At 45.6% G+C, this 17,154-nt stretch overlaps 1 protein-coding gene across 1 annotated transcript in view; it reads left to right on the top strand.

The window, feature by feature from the left end:
* Positions 1–3,020: 3,020 nt before the first annotated feature.
* Positions 3,021–17,154, top strand: part of LOC138528305 (5-hydroxytryptamine receptor 3E-like) — a 482,037-nt gene continuing 467,903 nt past the window's right edge. Inside the window, exon 1 of the mRNA XM_069639783.1 lies at positions 3,021–3,121. Within this exon, the coding sequence (XP_069495884.1) occupies positions 3,076–3,121 (46 nt within the window). The 5' untranslated portion in view covers positions 3,021–3,075. The remainder of the gene's footprint in view (positions 3,122–17,154) is intronic.

Raw genomic sequence — 17,154 nt, 5'->3', positions numbered from 1 at the left:
ATTTAAACTACAGACCCAGTACACCCCATCTTACATGGAGTATTGGAAAGGGTTAATTCATACCCCTTTTTATCTGTGCCTCTTGCAGCTTTGTTTTGCTCTCTTAACATTTAGACTTGGCTGGTGGCAGTGGTATCTACCCTAACTTTTCTACCGCAATTATACTATATAAACATGGTACTGTTTTAGGCTATTGTATTAGCCTCAAACATAAACCCGCTTGACCAAATACTTTTTATTTTGGCTCCGGTCGGGTTTAGTCGCCATTTCTTTTTGTTAAAGTTCTTCTTGTGTTTAACTTTTCGCGCCAAACCAGGTTTGCCTTCTTTGTTCGCTGAACTTTGGCGGGCTTCTGTCCAGAAGCCCTCCTTTGGCGTCTGGGTGTCTAGGTGGGCTGAATGTGAGGGAGGAGTTTAGTCACCCCCTGCACACGGTCTCCTTGGACACCCAAGTCGAACTTTGTGGCGATTGGCTGAGGTGGTTGTCCGGGCCGGACAACTCCCCCTGCTGAGTGATTGACAGCCAGGCTGTGTGAATGGGGGATTTTGGCATAAAAGGCAGGACTCTTGGGCTGGAAGTCAGAGTCACCACTGGAACTGCAAGAACTGAAGCGAAGCGGAGAAGAAGACGGCTGCTGCAACTCCCGAGTCCGGGTGAAGCCCTGCTGCAGTCCTGAGCTATCTACCCTTCAACGACAGAGAAGATCCAGTCCGGAGTCTTCTTCCCTTGAGCCTGGTGGGATCAACCAGCTCACCCTCAACAGCCAGAAAATCCTCTTCTTGGTCGAAATCGCTGCACACAGCTGCAGTGGTCCGGATAGCCATCTGAAGAGCCTCTCCTGTTTTAAAGGAGCGCACCTTTTATTCACCGTTGGTTTGCTGCTGCTGGTCTCATCCCTGCGTAGTGCAGATCGGTCCAGATGGCCTCCTTCTTGTCACCATGACTGAAGCTCCAGGAACCGTGAGTCTGCAGGAACTACCAGGAACAACTGCCGTGGCACCAGCTTGCTTCAACCAAATAAGGTACTGTGTCCGACTTCGAGGAATTGGGGTGAGCCCTTCTTCCTCACTTCCTTCCCTCTTATAATTTTTGCTTCCCTTTGTGACAATATCTAAGTACTCCTGGCAATCTCAAATCGTGAACTGTGCTAACCGTGTGATCCTCGGCAACAGGACCCCTGTTACAGTTGACACTGGCGCAGGCCTATTGACTTTTATCTACTGGTTAGAAGGTACCCTCTGATTCTATCTGCCTTGACAAAAGTATCGCCTATGATTTTTATCCCCAATTCTCTTGTGTTAATTCATGTGCTTAGTGTGCTTTGACTTTGGTTACATTTCTTCCTGCGGGTATGCTTATCTTTCGTAAGACCGAACTGTCATTACTGTCAAAAAGTGATCGCGTGTGTACTCCCAGTAACATCTTTGTTTCACAACATCGGTCTGTCAAATCCCAATGTACTTACCTTGAATTGTTCTGCACAAGGGGAATTGGTTGTGTGTAGTATATTTGAAGTGTGGTTTTATTTTAATAGAAGTGAAGTGTTTTGTGAACAGATGGTTTAAAAATAAATGTACTTAAATTTCTTAACAAGAAACCTTGAGTCAGTGTTTGCTTGAGTCACAGTAATTGTAGTCCTTTGTGTAATCTCTACTACTGCTCATTTGCTCTTGAGATAAGTCTGGCTGCTCAACCATTACTTCCACTCTTTCTGTGAGGTACAGGCTTGTACCAAAGGTGAAATTGTATTACCACTTGTAGTCTTAATTGTGTGCAGTGGTCCCTAAGGGCACTGCATATGATTCTGCCTAACAGGCAGCAATTGGCAGGTGTGGAGTAATTGTTTCGCCGTGGAATTGTAGGTTTCTTACGCATACACATAGGAGGTGTTGCAGGCAGGAACCAGCGGGGAGATCAGCACAAACAGCACTTCGGTCGCACTTCTGGTTCGCGTGACCGGTGCTGAAATAGGCTGCTGGGAAAGGGTGGGCGGGGCCAGGCAGCGATTGGCAGGTGCGGAGTAATTGTTTCGCCGTGGAATTGGAGAACGTTTCTTTCTCATACACATAGGAGGTGTTGCAGGCAGGAACCAGCAGGGAGACCAGCACAAACAGCACTTCGGTCACACTTCTGGTGCGTGCGCACTAGTGCACGTGACCAGTGCTGAAGTAGGCTGCTGGGAATGGGTGGGCGGGGCCAGGCCACGATTGGCAGGTGCAGAGTAATTGTTTCGGTGGAATTGCAGAACGTTTCTTCCTCCTATGCATTGGAGGTGTTGCAGGCAGGAACCAGCAGGGAGACCAGCACAAACAGCACTTCGGTCGCACTTCTGGTGCGCACGGACTGGTGTACGTGACCAGTGCTGAAGAAGGCTGAGAAGGGGTGGGTGGGACCAGGCAGTGATTGGCAGGTGCAGAATAATTGTTTTGCCGTGGAATTGGAGAAAGTTTCTTCCTCATACGCATAGGAGGTGTTGCAGGCAGGAACCAGCAGGGAGACCAGCACAAACAGCACTTCGGTCACACTTCTGGTGCAACCGAATCTATTATATTATATATTGGATGCCCTTGCATTGAATCGGGACTACTAACTAACTTGGGTGGCGATCACCTACGAGCACATCAGGGGGCTCTGAGGCTTCAGTGTCATGGTTTCATACACGATATTCACGTGTTTTAACGAGCCCTATTTAAATATCCGTTGTGTACTCATTTGCGGAAACTAAAGGGGAAATGCGAATAAAGGAAATCGTACTTTGGGCAAAAAAAGCCAAGTGTGATTTAGAGAGCATTCCACCAGATTATCGTAAAAACATTCTTTCTTTCTTTGTGTTGAATACTACTTCAAGCATCCTCGACCTTCCCTCCTCCTTTCCCGGTGGCAGCTTGTGGGTGTGATTATAATCGATAAGTGTGATGCCCATTTAAGCACAGGCATTTGACATCCCATCAGATGCATCAGTGTGGAGGGTGCCCTCTCGCTTCCTGCCGGTAAGTGCACTCCCACTGATGTGGAATAAATACCACAATCCAGCAGCAGCAGAGAGACCACTGCTTTCGGGGGTGCTCGGGCATCATGTCCAAACTCCTGGCATTCCTGGTGATGTACAGCCTGGCAACAGGTACGGTTCTTTGTCTTTTAAGAGGCTGGGTACGGCGCTGAGGGGTGGGGGAGGAGGCCTGTGGGAGCCAGCTCGAGTCATTCTTAATTCACACATTTGAATAGAGCGATATTAAACGTGCATTTTATTCCAAGGGAAGTATGCAGGCGTGTGGGGGAGCCCTCTCGCTTGCTGTCGGTGCACTCCCACTGCTGTGGAATACATACCACAATCCAGCAGCAGCAGAGAGACCACTACTTTCAGGGGTGCTACGGCAACATGGCCCAACTCCTGGCATTCCTGGTGATGAACAGCATGGCACCTTGTCTTTTAAGAGGATACAGCTTGCAGCATTGTCTGCTTCTGGGGTAGGGCGCTGAGGGGTGGGGGAGCAGGGACGTGGGGGCCAGCTCGAGTCATTGTTAGTTCACACATGCAAATCTTTGACGGACTTGTGCGCCTTCTAGCAGAGATATTTGAATAGAGCGATATTAAACGTGCATTTTATTCCAAGGGAATTATGCATGGCGTGCGGGGGTGCCCTCTCGCTTGCTATCGGTAAGTGCACTCCCACTGCTGTGGAATACATACCACAATCCAGCATCAGCAGAGAGACCACTACTTTCAGGGGTGCTGCGGCAACATCCCCAACTCCTGGCATTCCTGGTGATGAACAGCCTGGCACCGGGTACGCTTCCTTGTCTTTTAAGAGGGTAAAGCTTGCAGCACGGTCTGCTTCTGGGGTAGGGCGCTGAGGGGTGGGGGAGCAGGGATGTGGGGGCCAGCTGGAGTCATTCTTCACTCACACATGCACATATTTGACCGACTTGTGCGCCTTCTAGCTGAGATATTTGAATAGAGCGATATTAAACGTGCATTTTATTCCAAGGTAAATATGCGACGCGAGAATGGTCTGGCAGCCTGAAGCATATTTTCTCTCCAAATTGATCAACAGAAATCTCTTCAGCTAATTAAAAAAAAAAAAAAAAAACGTTTCAGCAAGTGGAAGTCTCTGGTTCCTTCTGGAACCTTTTAGCTGCCGTTAACTTCCTTTCACAAAGGCTGTTCCATTGCAAGTGCTCTGGTAATGAATTAATCCTGAACCCATAATGCGCCTTTGAACATTCTTGGAGAACCCATTACGGATAAAAACCTTTTTGCAAGTTTCATAACGACAAATGCACCGTAACTGTATTTGTTTTGCAAATGTTGATGGAATATCACGTTAGCAAAGGGAAAAGTATGCTTTGTGTCTAAAATAAGGAAAGTGCAACAGGTAGTGTATAATACATGTATAAGTCTAAGAAATATTAGGCTTTGCACGCGTTAAGCGGACTTAAAATTGCCAAACGAAACATTTCCCTTTTTATGTGGTTTTTATATAGCGGTGAAGATACCGGCAGTGGCGTTAGAGCGATCATTCTGCAGACTAGAGTATGGTATCAGGGATCAGCAAGATAAAGCAAGGTCAGGGAGGCGAATTGGGAGCTTCAGTTACGGGGGGAAGCAGTCGAGGAGGATCATGTGAAAATATCGACTACCATTAAAAATAAAGCTACACAGATATTGAGAGAGAAAGTTCACCCTACGAAACATGTAGACTGGCTAAACATGTAGGCTGTCATTCTTTTGTGGGTAGGGGCAGTGTTTCAATTAAGTCCTGTTTGGATGTTTTTAAATCCAGAAAAAAAGCAACACAAAGACAAGATTAGGAGCTTCCAGAGATTGAAATGTGTTTAAAGTAGACCCTTCATTTGTGCAGCATCAGAAATACATAAACATTCTAATGGTATTTTGTTTTCCCTGAAACTCGCCCAGAGTCCCTTTCTCCAATCCTTAAGGACAAAGACATTTATTGCACTCCTTAAGGTCTCCTCCTCCACTCCTTAAAACCATACTCTTCTGTCGCTCGTTAAGGATAGAGTCCCTTCACCCACTCAGATTAAAGCCAGGGTCTCTTCCATCATTCCCTATGGGCAGAACGCCTTCCTCAGCTCCTTAAGGTCAGAGTCTAGTCCTCCACTCTGGGCCTCATTACAAGTTTGGTGGTATATCGGCGGTAAATCTGCCGAGATACTATCAAACAGATTTACTGTTACCACCACTTGGTCCCGGCGGAATTACCACTGGATTACAAGTGGTAGTAGGTGGTGTTTGTTGCCATTTATTGGGGATTCCACAGGGAGTTCGGGGAATTAAAGTTATTCCGCCAGCGGTAGTTCTGCCGATTTGGCTGTTTTTTGGCTGTACAGCAGAAGAATTACCTCAAACAGTATGCGAGAGGTTTTTCCTCTGCATAACCTCCAAACCCGTAGTTCGGCAGTTTGGTAATGCAGTGGTAGCTCTGTTACCACTGCATTATCACTGTTTTTGACCGCACTGTCAAACTCGTAATGAGCCCATTTGTCTTTTCCTCTAACTCCTTAAAGCCAGAGCCCCTTCCGTCGCTCCTTAAGGACAGAGGGCCTCTTTATAGGTTCGCCAAAAGTGGTAAAAGTGGAAAAGAAATGTGGAAAAAGTGGTAATAATGACAATACCGCCATGTTTTTTGCAGTTATAGAATTACCACTGAATTATAACTTTGAATGTGAAGTGAAGGATTTTCCTCTAGCAAAAAGGTGGAGATGAATTTGCTACTTTACCACCTAAAATGGGTGGATTTACTGCACAGTAATTCCTATGGACTCCAAAAATGGGGAATTACCACCACTTGTAATCCCATGTTAACTCCACAGGACCAATTGATGGTAACAGTAATCAAGTTTGGCGGTAATTAGATGGATTTACTACTGAATAACCACCAAACTCATAATGAGGCACAGTTTGCGTCGGTAGCAATCAATCCAATCCCATCTCTCAAACTTGTGGTGTCCCACAAGGCTCTTGTCTGTTGCCGCTGCTTTTTAATTTGTACATTCAACCTCTCCTCGATCTCCTTAACAAGCTTGGAGTTCAATATACAAACTACACAGACGACACTCAGGTTGGCTGGATGGCCTGCAACTCCCTAACTTTGAATAACAACAAAACGGGGCTCATGATAGTGTCCTCTAAGAACACCCGGAACAAACTAGATTATGACTATACCAATTTCCTACTTTCGGACAATATCATTACTGTCCAAAGGAAAGTAAAAACTTTGGGAGTTGCTCTAGAGGAGGAGCTATCTATGAAATCTCATGTCTCTAACATTAGGTCAAGCTGTGGATTGATGAACAAGCGAATCGGTTACATTCACCCATTCATAACAGCTGAAAACTGTGCACTCCTATATACGGCGTTGATAAACTCCAGACTTGACTATTGTACCAGCCTATTGTCTGGCACTACTGCCGCCAACATTCAGTCTATACAGGTGGCTCAGAATAACGCTGTGCGTACCATCTTCAATCCATCTCGTCGCACCCATATCTCCACCTTCAGAAAGAAGCTACATTGCCTTCCTGTAAAACATTGCATACACATAGAGTGTTAATGACAACACACAAGTGTTGGTCCTTCAGCAATCCCACCTATCTGTCTGAACACATTAGTATCAACACCAACGGAAGAAACATTTGCTCTTCCACTGCTACAATTCTTGCTTCCCCCAGATTTAAGACAGCTAAATTTGGGGGCACCACTCTTGATGTCCAGGGCCCCCTCCTCTGGAATGCCCTACCGGCTGGGCTACGACAGATTCAAAATTATTCCCTTTTTAAGCAAGCCATAAAGACTCACCTTTTTAATCTGGAATAATTCTCCTATGACCTCTCCTTCCTCCTGGTCTTTTGTTGTGTGTCTTGTCTTTGTTTCTTGTGCTCCCTGAGGCCCACGGGCATGTGGCCCGTAATAAGAATTAAAATGAACAAATAAAATAGGTCCCTTCCTCCAATCCTTAAGGCCACGTTGGGACTTTTACGATTACAATTGCTATGGTGTTCGTCTTTTCTTTTCAGACTTTAAAAGCAGAAGGTGGAGTCTTCTCAAATAACTAGTGCCTTCAATTTTTGAGTTATTTAATCCCAAAATTGAATGTTGCACATGAACGTATTTTGACTTCCCAAAAAATGTATTGACTTCCACATTATTTATGGGAGTTTCATGTCTTCCTCTACAAAAAGTGTTTGGTGGGAAGGTGGTGATGATTGGTTGGAGGGCACATGACGGGAGAATCACTCTATCATATTGAGGAGCGGTTCTACTCTGTGATCTGGTAAGTGGGGCTGGGGTGACAGCTGGCACAGGTGGATGATAAGGTTTGTTGTTTGTAGGGGAGGAATTTAGAAATGCCTCGTCATTTTTTTCTTAGGATGAGTAGTATGATCAATCAAACCAGTCCGACTTCCAATATTCGCTCCAAAATGTTTCTTACTGAATCACTATAAAACTTGGTTAAAATTTAAAATTGTGGACATTCTTATGTTTCCATAATGCTCTTTGTTTTTATGCAAATCGCCAGGGATGGGTTCTGTGAAGAGTCACTGTATTGCATGACCTGGCCTGGGGCCACACCCCTCAGCCCCACCCTTTCCTTCCCGGGGCCCTGCCTATACAAGGATGAGAGGGATGCCCAGTACATTTTTTCCATATCCAGTACTGCCAAGGGTCACACACTTTGGTAAAGCAGTGTATCTGTGTTCCTTTCACTCAAACTTCCAGTTTGTTGTTATGTATTGTGTTAAGAAAGTTTGAATATCCATATAAAATTAGACTCTCTGTTTTGCGTTTTAAACTAGCAGATATCATAGCTGTAAACTAAGCTGTAGATGTTGAGTTTCATTATTGCTTGCTTTCATTGCCTAATAAGGAATTCGGAATTAACACCATTGTTTTACTGCAGAGCCAAACTTGCACTGAGGCCCTGTCTGTTTTCAGGACTTTGATCTTTGAGGCAAAGGGCTTAATGAGGCAGCTCCATCGAGAAGAACCTTGAGAATGAGGGGGTGTCTCCCCAAAATGCATGTATCACCCCAACCAGCAGTGATAGTTTGTTTTTGGAGGCTGGATTTAGTTAGGCATGTGTGTTGGCAGATAACGTAAGTCAGCAGCAGTTTTGTAGGCGAGTCAGAGGCACAAACACTGAGTTGTGATTGTTGAAATTGGCATTAGCCCAATAAAGCCTAAATCATTTGAAGATTGCCTGCTGCCAGTTTGTTTTTCCTGAGAAACACTGTTTCTCATTGAGAGTTTGTTATCTTACTGGGATTTACACTGCCCACAGTGGCCATTTTTAAGTTTTTCAGGTGCTCTTGCGGATCTGAACAACGAGAGGAGGACGAGTTAGGTTAATGGGGTGAGAGGGAAAATGCATTCTTTGTCTCTGTGTTGATGCGTGCAGCCCAGAAACACCTGGGTGAAGTCTGGCTGTCTGTTTCTTAGGTGGTCTGTGTCTGGATGCATTTGTGTACATATGAGGGCCCTGTGGGCGAGAGTGAGGGTGAGTTAAGTTAGTGGGGTGCGAGGGAAAATGCAAGCTTTGCCTCTGTGTTGACGCGTGCAGCCCATAAATACCTGGGTGAAGTCTGCCGGTCTGTTTCTTAGGTAGTCTGAGGAGCTGGCCAGACCCCAGCGGGGGCGCTAGAGGGACAGCTTGCATAGCGGGCTGCCGCTCTGCCCCCCGGGGATACCTAGCACCTCTCCTCCTCCCCCACAGGTGGAAAGGGCATCCCTGGGCCGAGCCACATCCGGCTCGGGCTCTGGGGAGCAGTTATAAGGCAGGGGGCTGCTGGGCTTGTCCACTTTGTTGCAGCCCTCAGCCTGAAGTACAGCAGATCGTTTCGTTGCGGCATCACAAGCAGGAGGACGTGTCGGGTAATTATTGGTCAGTGTCCCCTGGGGGTGCTGGCAGTACCCTTGTTGTGCGCCGTTGGGTCCGGGCTCTGGGCCCGGATGGGCTGCTGAGCCTTGGGCGCTCGACACACCATCCATCAGATTGGGCGGGGGAGCTGTGTGTTCTTGATTGTTTGAATTTGCCGATTGTGTCACATTCAATTGTCCATCTTTGTCGGCCACCTTGCCGCGCAGTGGCGTCGCTAGGGAGGGGCCTGGGGGACTGCCCCCCCCTGTGAAACCCTGTGTCCCCTCTTCTGCCCCCCCTACCTAAGACGAGCAGTCACCATGTTTTCCCCCTACTTTTGTCTGTGCCCCCCTACTTTTGTCTTTGGCCCCCTCTGTGCCCCCCTAAATTTGATTCCTGGCGACGCCACTGTTGCCACGGGATGCCATATGATCATGTGCCTCAAACGGTCGCTGTGCTGTATGGGACTTTGGATTTGGAATATTTATCTGAAAGGCAAGGCCGCGGGTTTGTGGGTTTTGTGGGATGTAAACTGTGGCATTTATGCAGGTGACTGCTCTTCAGGAATTTTCGAGGAGATTGAATGTGGTCGTCCAGCTGGAAGAAGCCGTGCCGCTGGAGGGGGTGATGTTGTTGGTCTGACATTGCGGCACCCCATAGCTAGCATGCAAGGGGTCCTTCCTCCGGTCAGGCATCACAATGCCGTTTCGCGCCACAATGTATTAATGTTGCAAAGTATACTGAACACGAAGGAGGGTGCATAAGAGAGTCGTTGTGCCGCTCAGAATATGTTTGGGTTGTCCCATTGTTTTCAGTCACAGTTATTCATAGTGCGGGAAGCTGTGGTTTGTCTTTACACGCCCCTGCAGGCAGAGAGGAAAATAGCAATGTTTTATACGATAGAGATGAGTAAGACAACAAAAGCTAATGTGTGATATGGTTCCATTGTTTGACTGTGGCATGTTTCATATATATCCGGTGAAGAAAATATGACATTTCACAAAAAAAGGCTTTTTAGTGTGTGAAATGGGAACAGGAAATAGTTTTAAATCCTTTTTTGTCAGCAAAGATTTGGGTAGCTAACTGGTATTTTGTGTGGGCTTCCGAATAAAAATGCCCTTTTATGTATTAATGCACAGTTCTTATCACCAAACATAAGGACTTGTCTAAAACAAAGGTTACTCAAATGAAACATCACTTTTCATTTAAATGCTCTGCCACAGCAAAGAGTGTTAAGCAGTAAAGTATTTGCAGGGCCCCAGGGAGCTGCAGTGCCATGTTGAAGCAGCAGACACAGAGGCAGAGTCGAAAGGGTACCTTCATTTATTACATAAACTCCACAGCAACAAGATGCACCAACTCACCAACCCCTACAACACACTCCTAATCGCCTCCCCCACAACATTCCACATTCCCACACACTAAGCCCAAAGGAAAGATAAGGTAAGGAACACATGAAAACAGGCAAATAGGACGTATGAACAACAAAATGAAAGACGCTAGTATATAAGTGTTTATAAGGTTATGCTGTTAATAAGACCAAAATAAATCGCATTATTTGGCATAATCCTTTAACCACACTGGCTCCCTCCTCCTTCTCCCCATGCCGCCCATAACGCGACAAAAACTGCTCCCCTAACTTGTACCAGCAGTTGTATCAGAACTTACGCTACCCACATTACGTACAGAGCTGCCTCTCTGCCATCCCATCCCACAGTCATCGCCAACCACAAACCTAGAACACTCCAACTCTGACCCACCATCCTTCACACCTTCTACTCAGCCTCCCTATCCATGTTCCAAATGGAACCATCCTCCACTCTCACTGCATTATCCAGCAATTCCAGGACCTTCTTAGGTTCTGAACACTTCGACCTTCCTTTGGCCACATGCGTGCCCTTCCTGATACTCACCCATAAAGCTTCTGCCACGTTAATACCCAGTTTGGTACTCTTTCCCAACCTGGCATCATAATTAACTTTATTCTTCCACTGCACCTCACTCATCTCCCTCCTCACCCTTACATTCTGTTCCTCAATGTCACTATGGCCGTTAGCCACACTGTTGACCTAGGCGTGATTGAGATCAGTGTTGGCCTCCCCCTCATAATCTTAAATGGCAACACATGCGTGACCCCATTGGGAGACACCTTCAAATTCCACAGCAGTTTCCGGATTGCATCCTTCACCTGAATACTATTCCTCACTGCTTGTTCAATCGCACCTACCAACACACTGTTGAAACGCAAAACCAAAACATTAGACTGCAGCCTATACAAAGATGTGAATTTCCACTAAATACCTCTCTTCTCTGCATAATTCACCATTTATGTACTCCTGAACTATTTACCGTTGTCACTCACTACCTCCAAGGGATAACCATCTCTCCTGAACACTTGCTCCAGAAACTTGATGACTTCACCACTTGAGATCTGCTTAACCCACGTCAATTCTGGCCATCTACAATAATGATCAATCAAAACAATCAAAAACCTACAATCCTTTCCAAAAATGTCATATGGTCCCAAAATGTCAATCGCCACACGTGACCATGCACCGGCAGGCAAAGGAGCCAATGATCATTCTTGTCTATGGGTTTTCAATGCCTTGTCACAAAATGCAACACGCTCTACACTCTCTTATCACTCTCTCTACCATGACGTCCAGTGCAGGCCACCAATACCTCTCTCTCAACTCTCTTTTGGTGCTCGTAATTCCTGAATGCCCCTCATGGGCTTTATTAACCAATTTCTCCCTGTAACACATAGGCACCACCAAGACTCTTCCACTCAAAGATCCTTTTATCGGCAATTGATTTTTAATATCACAGAACCCCTTAAGCTCATCTGTTACCTCCTTCTTGTTTGGCCAACCATGCTTCGTCCACTCAACTACTTTACTGAGAACATCATACCCCTCCACGCCACTCTTCCATTCCTCCTGCCTAACTACTGCATATTCATCCACAAACACCTCCTCAAGGAAAGCCACCATTTCCTCTTCCTCCTCCCCAGCTACCTCCCCACTTTTCTTCTCCAATGATGCCCTTGACAAAAATCAGCAGCACGGTTCAAAATTCCAGGTATATACTCCACCCTGAAACCGTACTCATGCACTCTTGAGGTCATACTGGCATTCCTCGGTGTAGCCCTCATCACCCCTTTCACAGAGACCATCTCAACCAATGGCTTGTGATCTGTTTTGACCAGGAAATGCCTACCCCACACATACTTCCTAAAATACTCAATGACCCACACACAGGCCAGCAACTTCCTCTAAATTATGGAGTACCTGCTTTCGGATTCCGTCACAGGTCTGGATGCATGACAAATTGTCTTCTCCTCCTTTCCAAAACCTTGAGAGAGTACTGCTCGAAACCTTTTACACTCACATCCACAGTAATGATGCACTCTTCTTCCACCTTGAATCCACTCAGATTCTTAGCATTACAAATTCCTAATTTAATTAACTCCAAAGCTTCTTGACAATTCCCATCCCATTCAAATTTCACCTCTTTCTTTAACAATATGCAAATGTGTTCAGACAATGCAGCAAAATCTTTGACAAACTTGTTATAAAACTCTGCAAAGCCTAAAAACGTTCTGACTTCATCCCTTTTCCTCGGTACCGGTGCTTCTCTCACCGCTTTCATGGCATCCACCTTGGGACGAAAACACTCACCACATAAACAATATATTCCACCTCTTGCTCTCTGAAAAGGCACTTACACGGTTCAATTGTCAGCCCCACGTCCCTCAACTTGCTTAATACCTCATGCAGGCTCTAACACATTCTTCCTGTACACCAAAATGTCATCTGAATCTTGTTCATCACCCTTTGAAATATTGCCGCTGTGGATGCTAAGCAGAACGGCATTCTGCGAAATCAGAACAGACCAAGTGGCGTGGTGAACATCATCAGAGATTGCCAATCCTCTGTGAGAGGTATCTGTTGATACGTCGCTGATGAGTCAAGGCTTGTAAACATTACAGCATCTCTAACACTGTTTAGCATCTCTGCAATCATAGGCAGTGGTCATTTGTCAAATACAATGTTCTTGTTATCCCTGATGTCTACACACATTCTGATCTTTCCATTTTTCTTGCATGCAACCATGATGGGGCTGACCTCTTAATTATGCCCTCTTCAAGAAGTCTCTCGAGTTCAGTTCCCACCTCTCTCCTGATCGATATCGGGATGTGTATTAGCTCGTGGCACATAGGTTTGGCTTCCAACTTCAACACAATCCTGTGGGCAAATCCCCAAAAGCATCCCACCTAATTGTTGAATACGTCTGGAAATTGTTCCTCCTCAGTGGCATGGTTGTGTTCAAACAACACAGGTTCAATACTCCCGGGATCCAGCCTGATTCCCAACACTGCCCGATACCGCCACGTTAAAATTTCCACTGCTTTCTTTGCCACATATATGTTGATCACTCCTAACATTCCTTTATATTCAACCACAGCCTGAAACATGCCTTCCATGGCAATCCTAGACCCTTCATATCCTTCAGGATCCCTTATGTTGGACCGTTTGAACATACCCTTCAGACCGGCCTCTTGTAGTTTCTTCCAATATACAAAGGTGGGCTCCCACCATTTGTTGTTATATTGTCAACTGGTTCAAGGTGTAGATAAAAAGGTGACAGTAACACACGTGTATGAAGAACCCAAAAACTCTTGAAGGGAGATGCCTGTATCTAGCATTCCCTCCTGTGTGTATTTTGTTCTTGAGGAAATATATAACCTTCTGGACTAGGGTGCGTATCAAAAAAAATATATGCATTTATTAATTATATTTTTACACATCAATACATGACATAACATAATGGCACCACACGACTGTGTGGAGAAAAACATGATAAAACAGTGACACGGATACAGTGAGAACAAAAGAATTAATGGAAAATCAAAAGGGTTAAGTTTTAGTAGACACACTGTATATTAGATACTAATGTGGAATTTCAATTAGTTGTGACTCTGCAGGAAATGGTTCCAACTTTGGACCACTGTCTGTCTAGCCCAACTACAGATTAAATGATGTTGAAGGTCAGGTCTTTCTTCCACATGTCCTCAGACAAAATCGAATAAGGCGAGCAACTGTCCATCATAACTTTCACTTGAATGTCGTCAATTCTGAGCTTGCAGCTTGGACACTTCATGTGCGAATAATCTTCTCTAGCTTCCTGCACAACCACCACACGTTCTTCGTCATCTGAGCTCTCATCCTCTTCACCTTCTTGAATGCATGACGCTTTCTACTTCCTGCGGCATGTGACTGCAAAATGACCCCTTTGGTACGCTCACCTGGCACACAGGGGCGTCGGTCGGACCCAGACAGATGCGGTCTCCACCCACGTGATGCGTAGTGAAGCGATGACTGACTGGATCTGCCCTCCTAATCTTGTCTGCTTAACCCGTAGAAATATTCTCCTGCAAGTGGAGAGATGGATTTAGCCACTTGTGGATTAAAGTGATGGCACCCCCACAGTCCTCCCCAAATAATCACTTTTGAAATGCCCTCACAGCAATCTCACCTTATATTCTTGAAAGATGAGCTCTCCATCCTGCGTGGATTTGCAGGGGCGTGTCGATTCCAGTTACTTCACTGGTTTGGAGGCTCGGGAGAGTTCCGGAGAGTATTGACTCTGAGGTTCCTGGTGAGGATCAGTAAGTATTAAGTTCATAGACTTCAATATGTCCGATGTTCACTCTTGTTCCCCCTTCCTTTCTTGTCTTGCAGCTGGCTCGTGAAAAGATGCTCTTGTGGCAGCTGGTGGCGCTCAGGTAAGAGTCTGTATTACCCGGCGCTGTCCGGTAAATGTTGCACTTGGAAAACGTGTTGTTTTGTCTCTCTTTACATATGCGGCACATGAAAATATGGAGAGTCACAAAAGGATGCCTCCGGTGGTAAATCAGGTAAGTCTATGGTGGTAAGAATTATATTTGTTGGTTCCCTCGGCTCACCTTGTGGTTTTCTTTTGTCTCCTAGGTGGCGAAGTTCGGTGAAGAAATGATGGAGGCAGCACCGACCCGAAGGATGCTGTGAAGACTGGTGAGTATGGCGCGGCGCTGCAGCTGGAGGTGCGCCGCGTGCAGAAATGATGTTCTTTACAGGTCTGGAGACGAGATGGATGCAGAATCAGGCGTGGAATAGAAATAAGTTTGTTTTCTAACCTTGTCCCTTTCTTTCCTCTTTGTTTTAGGAGCTCCGGATTCGAAGCGGGCGTTGCAGAAGACTGGATGCACGCTGCAGGCACGGTGAGCGTTACGCTGCTGGATGCAGAATAACGCGAAGCGTGTGTTGCTGGTCGGGCGTGGTTTAAATAGCCTCAAAAGTAGTCCCAGGTAAGAAGTCCCTAGAAGCACACCCGAGTAAAAAATAGTCCCTGTAGAAAAATAGTCCCTTTCAGGCTTCATGTTGGATTGGAGTCATTTGCAGCATGGTCTGCCTGAGGTAAGTAATGACTATGAGCCTGGCGCCTTAGGCGCCAGGACTGATTTCTACTATGAGCCTGGCGCCTAAGGCACCAGGACTGAACCTAGGTAGCCCCTAGCCGGAGCTGCTGAGGTTTTACTAAATGTCTAGATGCCTGCTCCCGGGGCTGATGGGCTTGGTCCGGATGCCTGAGGGTAGGCATCATGACAGCACTCCCCCCCCCAAGGCCCTTCCTAAAGTTGTTCTTCCCCTGGGCCCTGGTTTGTCTGGGAAGTTCCGATGGAATCTTTTCACCAACCGAGGTGCATGGACGTGGTCACTAGGTTCCCATGACCTTTCTTGTGGTCCGTATCCCTTCCAATCGATTAAATAAAAAAGTTTTGATTTAACCATCTTGGAGTCCAGGATATTTTTTACCTCAAATTCAGGTTCTCCATCTATGAAGATGGGGTCGGGTGGTTTGGTTAATCTTGTTCCTGGTTGAACTGGTTTTAAAAGTGAAACATGAAAGACAGGATGAATGCGCATATTAGAGGGTAATTCCAATTTGATGGCTACCGGGTTGATAATGGCCTTAATAGAGTAAGGTCCCAAATATCTAGGGTTAAAAATCCGAGTTCCCTTCAGAGGTATGTGTTTTGTAGCCAGCCAAACTTGATTCCCAATCTGGTATTGTGGAGTTTCACTTCTATGTTGATCAGCATTTTTCTTATATTTCTCTTTTGCTTGTTTCAAATGTTCTGTTGCCTCTTTAAAGGCTTGTGTAATAGTAGAACGCAAAACTGCAGGCATTTCTAAATGCTGAGGCAAATCTAGTTCTGAGGTTCGAGGGTGATGTCCATATATGGTATAAAAGGTTCTTTGTCTGGTTCCTGAATGTACAGAGTTATTGTATGCATACTCGGAAATCCATAAAATATCTTTCCAATTACTTTCGGTCTGGTGTAGCATGCAACGTAGGTACTGTTCAAGGGTCTGATTGGTCCTCTCCGTCTGACCATCGGTCTGGGGATGGTGACTGGTTGATAACCTCACGTTAATTTGCGCCAATTGACAACATTTCTTCCAAAAATGTGAAATGAATTGACTACCTCGGTCAGAGACAAATACGGAAGGAAATCTGTGTATTCGAACAATATTTTCGAGGAACTCCTTGACTACAATTGAAGCAGAAGGTAATCCATTTAGAGGAATAAAGTGGGCCATCTTGGAAAAAAGATCCACAATAACTATAATGGTGTTAAATCCATTACATGGAGGTAGATCTGTAATAAAGTCTAACGATAAGGTGTGCCATGGTGTAGGTGGAATATCGAAAGGTTGTAAGAGGCCAGCTAGTTTTTTCTTCTGACTTTTGTTTTGGGCGCAAATGCCACAAGACATTACAAATGACTTTATGTCTTTTCGCCAGGTGGGCCACTAGAATTGTCTCTTAATTTTAGCTTCAGTTTTTGCGATACCTGGGTATCTTTCCATCAGGGTGTCATGATAATTGGAGATGACTAGTTCTTGTAGTTCCTTGTGTGGTAGAAATATATTTTGATAATAAGGTAGGTCATTGATGACTGAGTAGTCCGGGCCTTTCTTCATCCAGTCCTGCAGGGCTGTTGGATTGAAGAGTTGTTGGATCTTTACTTGAATATCCTCTAGTGTCTGTAGAGTGGTTATGCCAAGAATTCTTTGTTCTGAAATTATAGGCACCGGTTCCGGGTTCGCATATGCTTCTCCCATCCCTATTCAGGATAAGGCATCTGCCTTGCCATTTTTACAACCTGGTCGATAAGTGATCACGAAATCGAACTCGGCAAAGAACAATGGCCATCGAAGTTGACGCG

This window comes from Ambystoma mexicanum, chromosome 1q (genome assembly GCF_040938575.1).
Source record: "Ambystoma mexicanum isolate Mex_15411 chromosome 1q, UKY_AmexF1_1, whole genome shotgun sequence".
NCBI lineage: Eukaryota > Metazoa > Chordata > Amphibia > Caudata > Ambystomatidae > Ambystoma > Ambystoma mexicanum.
The sequence above is the reverse complement of the archived record's forward strand: the minus strand, read 5'-3'. Positions and strand labels throughout refer to the sequence as shown.